General features: G+C 40.7%; 1 protein-coding gene across 1 annotated transcript; it reads right to left on the bottom strand.

Moving 5' to 3' along the window:
* Positions 1-892: 892 nt before the first annotated feature.
* adra2db (adrenergic, alpha-2D-, receptor b) lies at positions 893-2272 on the bottom strand (the record flags this gene model as incomplete). Its single annotated transcript, XM_081391911.1, has 1 exon — positions 893-2272. The coding sequence occupies one exon, from the start codon at positions 2270-2272 to the stop codon at positions 893-895; it is 1380 nt and encodes a 459-aa protein (XP_081248037.1).
* Positions 2273-9816: the final 7544 nt, after the last annotated feature.

Genomic DNA, 9816 nt, shown 5'->3' with positions numbered 1-9816 from the left:
TTTTTCGGAGGAAATAAACATACGGTATATTTTAAGTTCAAATCTCAAATATGAATACACTACATTTCAAAATATGTGCACAAAGAGCAAGAGAAATGCTTAGAGATCCTGTAAAACTATTTGCAAAGCACAGACAAACTCAAACAAACACAAGGCAACACAGACGATATATATGGGTCAATGACGACATTTGAGGTACTGAATCAAAAATACAACAATAAAGCAATTTATACTTAAATGCACCTTTTCTATGATGAAATGTTTTACTAAAATAAGTCACATTTATGTGGCATAAAGAAAAAAATGTCATGGTAGTGTAATAGCTGGAGATTGTAAACTGGGCTTTGTAAAAATAAAAATAAAAGAGAAAGGTTGGCATTCGTTATATCTTTCACTACAAAACAAGCAGTAAAGCAATTTGGTTTAAAATATTATTAATAGGTCCACCAAATCAAAATCATTGTGACTAACAAGGAGAAAGCCATTTTGTTTTCATGTGACAAGCCATAAAACCATATTACTGTGTGTGTGTGTGTGTGTGTGTGTGTGTGTGTGTGTGTGTGTGTGTGTGTGTGTGTGTGTGTGTGTGTGTGTGTGTGTGTGTGTGTGTGTGTGTGTGTGTGTGTGTGTGTGTGTGTGTTTAAATGCATGCTTGTTATTAAAGGGCATGTTTTGTTCAGCCAAAGAAAACTTCTTGATATTCATGAATCACAATTCATGATATGATAATAAAATATTGTTTGAAAACTGGTGAAGGAAAGAATTTAAGACATTAAGGCAGATGTGTTATATTATATTATATTATATTATATTATATTATATTATATTATATTATATTTACAAAAGATTGCCCCTCTGACATTGTCACTGACCCATATACATGTACGTACATTTACGTGCGTGTAGAATGCTGACACATTATCTTCTTGAACGCTTTCCTAAAGTCTCTGTTGAAAATGGTATAAATAATGGGGTTCACAGAGCTGTTGCAGTAACCAATCCAGAAAAAGAGATTGAATAGAGAATCCGGTATTGTGCAACTTTCTCGACATATTGCATGAAGGCTGTACGTGAAGAAGAATGGAAACCAGCAGAGCACGAACACCCCCATGACCACAGCCAGCACGAAGGTAAAGCGCTTCTCTCTCATCTGTGCCAGTTTGGACTTGGACAAAGACAGCTGACGCGCGGTCGGCTCCTGCTCGAGCTCCGACCCGCGGCTACAAGCCCATGACAGACGTCCATTTTGCTTTGGGCACGATTGTGCACCCTCCACCTTCCTGCTCTTGGCGAAGCGCGAGGTCCTCTGTCTGTTGGAGACGGTGCTCTCCTCCAGATCGATGTCGTCGAGCTCGCCTTTGCGCTCTCGACTGCCTGAGCTGTGGCTACTGGGGCTCCCCGTCTCGGACTTGCCTTTACGCACGAAGCAGGTCTCGGACTGCGACGGTTGTCGCTGCATCCCGTTCTTGGCCACGAACACAGTGGACGCGCGCTGTTTGGCCACCCTGTAGATCTTGCAGTACACCAAAATCATGATGAGACAAGGGGCAAAAAACGACACCATGCAGGAGGAAAGGATGTACCAGGTCTCGTTGTTCAGCAAGCACTCCAGCTCGTCGTGTTTGGTCATGAGAAGCGGCGGGAAGGAAATCACCGCAGAAATGATCCACACCACCGTGATCATTAACTTTATTCTCCGTGGGGTTCTCTTTAGGTTGTAGCTGACCGCTTTGGTGACTGACCAGTACCGGTCCAAACTTATGGCGCAGAGGTGGACAATGGACGAAGTGCAGAAGAGCACGTCCAGAGCCAGGTAGAAGGCACACCAGGTGCTTCCAAAGTACCAGTAGCCCATCACCTCGTTGGCTAGGGAGAATGGAATGACCAAAGTGGCCACCAAAATATCAGCAGACGCCAAAGAGACCAGAAAGAGGTTCTGTGGCGCACGCAGCGCGCGGCTGGTGAAAACGGCCACCACGACTAATACGTTCCCCACTATGGTCACCAAGATGATCACGGTAACCACGAGAACAATGAGCACCGCCATGGACTGTGAATGCGGAGGTGGTCTCGGCACGGTCGTGCTATTAGTATCCGCGGATGAGTTCGGCGATGTGAAGGTGATGGTGGTTAAATCCATTCTGATGACCCTTGGTGCTGATCCCCCATTTCCAGGCGTATTCTCACCCAAGATGCGCTTCGACTTCAAACTTGTAGCATCCAATCTTAAGCGCTGCGCAATCCGCCAAACACTCCACGCCAAACGTATCATACCAAAGACGGTGTGCTAACTTTTAAAACTCCCCGATGATTTGGATATGTTTATCTGTTTTAGCTGCCTTTTTGATGAGGCAGTAGTGAACCACACTGAGCCAAGACATGTTTTGTTTCCTAAAGAAGCGCGCGCCGAGACAGGCGGATTGAGTCTTCGGTGCGCTCCAGTGTGTCGCGGCGCTGAACATTTATGCGTGTGTTTGTGCCTCTCTCTCTCTCTCTCTCTCTCTCTCTCTCTCTCTCTCTCTCTCTCTCTCTCTCTCTCCATGACACGGGGCCCGGGGGTGTACTGTTTGTGCTGTCAAACTACACAAGCTTTCGAAGTGTGATTAATTAGCAATCAAGCATTTTAAAAACCATAGTCGGACGTTATAATAACTTTCGTTAATAAGGCATGAGTGTGCATTGTATATATATTAATCAAAGTTCGATTCCATTACCCAATAATGAATTATATAGTATTACATAATTATAAAGAATCATATAATACTACAGTTAATGTTAAAGAACGGGCAGCTGTTATAAGATGGCAATAAGGTAAAATGCAGCATGAAACCCCCTAATATACATAACTTTTCATAACAAAATGGGTTTAAGTAATAAATACGTAATAATGTATTAATAAATAGCTTTAGCAACAAATATCCCCATTTATCTTTAGAGATCTGTATTCACAAAACATTTAGTCTTACCGCTATGAGTTCTCCTAAATAGCAGTAAAAGTTCTTAGTTTCTTCTTAAAACCTATTCACAAAGCTGCTGAGACCAACTTTTCCTAAGGAATAGAGAGAAGGCTTAAGCTAAGAGTAAGGGTGGGGTTGACCTCGTTGCTATGATGTCATCACGCTTACTAACTATGATCACACAGTGATTGGCTAATAAATAGAATATTGTGATCAATATTGTAGAATGATGTATCTGGCTAAGTGTGACTAATTTAACAAGTATATGTTCAGATAATTGTCAGCCTCTTACATGTCTGCATCTCAAGAGAGTTCAACAAAGTTCGGGAGGAGCGCGTTCAAATTATCTATCAAATCAGCTTGAGAGGAGGCCTCACTGCTCACTCTCGGCTGGTTACTATTCCCAGCCGGGGATACGGGGGGCTAAATTCAGAGCGTGGAGCCCTCGATCCCCTCAGACAGCATGGCAAATAGTTCAATTAAAAACATTTCAAACACATTTTCATTATTAAAAATTCAATAATCCATATTCACCTTTCATATTTCACTTCCAAAATATTCAAACTGTTTAAAAATACAACCTATAATATTCAACAGGGAATTTTCGGTCCATTTTATTTCGCTTGGCAAAATTCGCTTCCACAAATTCAGTGGTTCAAATTCGACAGTAAATTCAACCGAACTGCAGGAAAAGCAATAGATTACCGAGATACTCTCCATCTGCTGTTAGTCAACCTCACCAGCAGGTGGTGCAAAAGCGCTTGTTGTTGACGAAGACAGAGCAACAGTTAGAGCAAGCCATTCAGTCATAAAACTCATTTAACAGCAATGCGAGTGTATTTGTGATTATTATGACGGCGGTTTTATGTTAAATTCAGTGTCTTCACGGTTACTCTCCCTGTGTAGCCTACAAGCATCTTTCTCTACCGTGAACAAGATTATAATGTTATTCCCCGATGCGGATATACAGATCCAATATTACATTTTTGAGGTTGACATATATTTCTCTTGGTTGTTTAGTTGCCTTAACTTTATATTGTGGCGATGTGCTGCATGCAAGCTATTAGGGTTTCCCTCAATACTTAAGGATTCCCCAGCTGGACATATAAAACGCTTAACGTATAGCTTAATGGACACAGTGATATAAAAGACCAAACTCGCAGGAGAGCAGATTGACTTGAGAATAACGCGCAAAGTTTAATGCTGAGCGTTTCCCAGTGATAGACTGGCATTGACGTTGGACATTCGCACATTTAGGGACCGTCTCTAAAGTGTATACTACTTTGGTATACACGTTTCTAACTTCAATAGCATTTGAATAGAACGACTTACAGTCATAAAACCAACTGTAAAGTGTTCATGTATGGGGGTATTATTGTTGCAATATTCCAAATAAATAGATTAATAATCACAAATAAATGTAAAGAGATTCACAAAAATGTATCGAATTCACAAATAAATAGATTAAGATCCACAAATAAATGTAAAGAGTTTCACAAAAAAATATAAAATACACAAATAAATAAAATGAGATTTGCAAATAAATAAAATATTTACAAATGTTTTATTATTTTACAAACACAACTCTGCAAAGCATTTATTTGTGAACCGCTTTCTGTGCATTTGTAAATAGCTGCACACATTTGTGAATCGGTTCCTGTGCATTTGTGGATTTTGAAACACTTCTAGCGTTGACGTGCAGACAGATCCACAAATAAGTGGACTCCACCCACCGCCAACTCAAGCCAATCAGATAACGGCCACATCGAGCTGGCCAATCGTAGCACGTTCTCGCTTCAACCAATCACGTTTGGCTTTACACTGGGCGATCTTGCTCTGTGCTCATTCATCATTCATCTGCATTTCAAAAAGTGTACGCGTAAAGGCCCATAAAATATGTTTAAAATTTGGATTTTGTTAGAATTACACCAAGCCAAGCCACAATTTGTATGAGCCTTGAAAAAAGCCAGAGAAACAGCCCTTTACATCTCTGTTATGGGAACAACGCATTATGGACGCGTCACGTTATTCAAGATAGAACAGAAAAGCATCAAGTAATGAATAATTGGGTTCAACCCATAAATAGCTACACGGGTTTTTAATTTGCATTGCACGATTTTTATTTGCAGAAAACGCTGCCCAGATAGCAAGCACATTTGGGCCGATTCCGGCTGAAATGCGTTACTGTCGGCTCAGTGTCGGCATCGGTGAAAAGATAATGGGCCAGAGTCGTGCCGACTGTGTACACAACACTTCTGTCTGACATACGGCTTTTTATGAAGGGCCAGTGTCGGCTAAAAGCAGTTTTACTCGCGCTGGCTCATATACGGCGTTTTATGAACGGGCCAGTGTCGGCTAAAAGCGGTGGTACTCGCGCTGGCTCATATACGGCGTTTTATGAAGGGCCAGTGTCGGCTAAAAGCAGTGGTAGTCGCGCTGGCTCATATACGGCGTTTTATGAACGGGCCAGTGTCGGCTAAAAGCGGTGGTAGTCGCGCTGGCTCATATACGGCATTTTATGAACGGGCCAGTGTCGGCTAAAAGCGGTTGTACTCGCACTGGCTCATATACGGCGTTTTATGAATGGGCCAGTGTCGGCTAAAAGCGGTGGTACTCGCGCTGGCTCATATACGGCGTTTTATGAACGGGCCAGTGTCGGCTAAAAGCAGTTGTACTCGCGCTGGCTCATGTACGGCTTTTTATGAAGGGCCAGTGTCGGCTAAAAGCAGTTGTACTCCCGCTGGCTCATGTACGGCTTTTTATGAAGGGCCAGTGTCGGCTAAAAGCAGTTGTACTCCCGCTGGCTCATGTACGGCTTTTTATGAAGGGCCAGTGTCGGCTAAAAGCAGTTGTACTCGCGCTGGCTCATATACGGCGTTTTATGAACGGGCCAGTGTCGGCTAAAAGCGGTGGTACTCGCGCTGGCTCATATACGGCGTTTTATGAACGGGCCAGTGTCGGCTAAAAGCGGTTGTACTCGCACTGGCTCATATACGGCGTTTTATGAATGGGCCAGTGTCGGCTAAAAGCAGTTGTACTCGCGCTGGCTCATGTACGGCTTTTTATGAAGGGCCAGTGTCGGCTAAAAGCAGTTGTACTCGCGCTGGCTCATGTACGGCTTTTTATGAAGGGCCAGTGTCGGCTAAAAGCAGTTGTACTCGCGCTGGCTCATATACGGCTTTTTATGAAGGGCCAGTGTCGGCTAAAAGCAGTTGTACTCGCGCTATAATATAAGTTAGCTGTGTGTATTTACCATCGGCCCGAGTTCGTTTTGTCACAAGCGGGCCACTTGAAAAAAGGTTTTGGCGGTTAATTTAAATCCTGAGGAAGATCTTGCAGGCTGCAGACGCAGACCAACGTTTTCGAGAGGAATCATTCATCTGAAAAAACGAGTAAGTAATTTAAATAATTTGTTGTTATAGTGCTGTTTGATGTATTAATTGTCAAGATAAATAGTGTTTTTATATATATCTAACGTTAGATCAGATGTTTACGATGATAATACGTTACTTCAGAATATCCATTCGGTCCCGGAGAGAGTGTTGAGCTACGGTCTCTTTTTAGGATAAATTTAAGGGGTTTTTTTATTAGGAAAAACTGCTGTGCTGTATCCAGTGCACTGGATTTTGGCTAATGTAATGATATTGAGTTTTATTCCTGTGCTCAAACTTAGTCAATTCGTCTTTTTCAACGAGTAGTTCATAGGAGTCGAATCATAGTCAGACTACGCTATCGGCGCCATAGTTCTCTATACAGGCGATTCTGATTTGATTCACAAACTCTCAAAAGAGTAATTTATTTGTGAATCGAACTACATTGACCACAGTGTACTACACCCGCGGAGACAACGTGTAACAGTTAACGTTAGGCTACAATCTAAAATAAAAAATAAGATTTATTTGGTTTTAACACTCCTGGGGAACTCCGAAAAGCGTTAGATACATAAGAGAAGCTGCAAAATAAGTGCAGCTTCTTAATTCATTGTCTTTGGCACGTCTTGTGTTCTTGAATGTAGCGTATAATCTGCTTTATTTTATTTATTTATTGCGTAATCTGCTTTAGAGCAGGTGCATTTTAGAGTTAAAGAAAAATTTAAAGCGTATACCACTGTGTAATGTTATTAAAATGGTAGTTCTTAACATTTTACTGCAGAGGGGATGTTAACTTACAATGATTAGGCTATGAACGAACATCTGAACGCACTGTTTGGAATCTGACACCAACGCTTTTTACAGATATTTTGGTAACACTACAATAAGGTTTCATTCGTTAATGTAGGCTAGGTTTACATTAGTTAATATGGACTAAGAATGCACAATACTTAAGCATTTATTAATCTTAGTTCATTTTCATTTTGACATTTGCTAATGCATTATTAAAATCAAAAGTTGTATTTGTTAAGATTAGTTAATGCACTGTGAACTAATTTTTATTATACATTTTTGTTGTATTTTTATTAACTAATGTTAACAAAGATTAATAAATATTGTAACAAATGTAGGCTATTGTTCATTGGTAATGTTAGTTAACACATAGCCTAATTTTAACAATTGAGACCTTATTGTAAAGTGTTACAGATATTTTAAACTGCTGTATGAACTCTGGCAACAACATTTGTTAAACCTATGTGCTTAAACTAATGCTTAAGATTTAATATTGACCTCACAGTATCTATTCCTTTATTTAAAAGGTGCAGTTCAGAGAAACCCTCACAGCTAATGCTGCTGAGATGGAGATCGAGGGATCATGGACTGGCAGCAGAACGAGGGGCAGACACAAGATACGTTTAAATCTATTTAAAAACACACACCTCTTTAACCTAGCATAAACATAACACACTCTCACATTTCTAAAATTCACATCTGTTAAAGGATTGTTAGGCTGCATAAATTCAGTCAACCAGAACCGGAAACACTTCCCATTACACCGAATGTACTTGTTACATCATAAGAAGAATGGCATCTATGCTAATGTTAGTCTCTCTGTCTCAGTCTTATCCCAAGGTTACTGAATTCAGCCAGATCTAGTCCATATCCAGACCAGATGATGGACCTGCACCCTCAGATGACCACAACAGCCCTGAATGCCAGACGAGAACATCACAACTAGATGAGACCTAGAAACAAACGCCATGAAGACCTCGTTGACACAACAGTCCTCGACACAGTCATCGGATCAGATCCACGAGAGCCAGACCAGTCTTCCGCACAGACCCAACGGCCAGCTTCAACCCCAGATGCTGGTGTGATCTTATGAAGGTAAAAGAGTAGCAACACTCCAGAGCATGTAAATGTGAGTTTGTGAATTGTACAATAAATATTTGTACTTGAAAACCTATTGAATGTTGAGATTTTCACTCAAAGACAATAGTCACAAACCTGTATTCTTTCATTCACATTCGCAATACAACCTCAATTAGGCATTTGCAACTTCTCAAATCTGCCATTGCTATTTCAGATCTTCACACATTGACTTTGCAACTATTTTCGCGATATATTTAGATGCCTAACTACTGTATAACTTGTGTGCACTTGCAAACTTAGTGGCGGTGAGAGAGAAAGGCGGGGCAATTAAAAAAATTGCAATGGCAAATTTGAGAAGTTGCAAATGCCTAATTGAGGTTTTCACATTGGAGGTTTTCACATTGGAGGTTTTCACATTGGAGCTGTGAGTGTAAATAAGTACAAATATCTATTGTACAAGTTCTCAAATTCACATCTACATGCTCTTGAGTTTTGCTGCTCTTTTACCTTGATGTAATCTTTTCCAACCTTCAAGCAAAAGGAGCTGAATAAAATACTCTGAATGATATCAATCCACAATCTGACTTGTGAAGCAGCCTGGATGCTAATACACACCATGTCCGTTGTTTGGTCAGAGGAGAACTGGTCCTTCGACTGAGCCTGTTTTTCTTTCTCCATTCTGTCACTGATGGACTCTGGCTTGCTAAGTTGGGGACACTTATTCTTAATAATATTGATCTGCCTGCATTGACACCATTATATGAGAACTGAACTGAGCTGGACGATGACATCACTGTTTTCTGCAGAGCTGCTTAATAATGAAAATGAACTCTTTTTATAATTGATATACTTTATACAGTTATTGAACAGAACTGAATCAACACTGAACTGAATTCAGCTGAACAATGACACTATTTTCTTTTTAGAGCAGCTTTACAGCCAAATTGAACTGTTTGCATCATTGATCATTGTCCTGTTTGACCCTGTAAAGCTGCTTTGAAACGGTCATTACTGTATATAGCACTATATATTTAATGGTGACTTGACATTTGCAAAAGGAATTTATTTAGTGTTAAAGAGAGTGAAAGATAGTTTGTGTGTGAAAGAGTGATGTTTTTCTTTTAATCATATACAGTAAATATAATTTACTTATTATTTTGTAGTTTAAAAATTGTGTTGTAAATAAATGTTAATAGTGTATTTGTTCATTGTTAATACATGCTTATATTAAAGTGTATTTGTTAATTTTATAATAAAAACCCTTAATCTTTTTAAATGGTTGAATTTGTGTTTCACTGCCAGTTTCTGGGCCACATCTGGCCCGGGGACCCAGCCGACTCTCAGCCAGATCTGTCTTACTGTGCCTGGGCCAGACCTGGGCCATATCAATAAATAAGAGTCATTTTACAGGGTGTGGGCCACATCTGGCCCGGGGACCCAGCCGACTCTCAGCCAGTTCTGTCTTACAGTGCCTGGGCCAGACCTGGGCCATATCAATAAATGAGAGTCATTTTACAGTGCCTGGGCCACATCTGGGCCAGAGGAAGTTGTTTGAGTCCGTTTTCAGTGTATTGCGCCAGTTTTGGGCCGGGGACCCAGCCAGAACTGGGCCAGAA

Source organism: Scardinius erythrophthalmus (assembly GCF_964197995.2).
Source record: "Scardinius erythrophthalmus genome assembly, chromosome: 17".
In the NCBI taxonomy this organism is placed as follows: domain Eukaryota; kingdom Metazoa; phylum Chordata; class Actinopteri; order Cypriniformes; family Leuciscidae; genus Scardinius; species Scardinius erythrophthalmus.
This window is presented reverse-complemented; position numbering and strand designations above follow the sequence as displayed.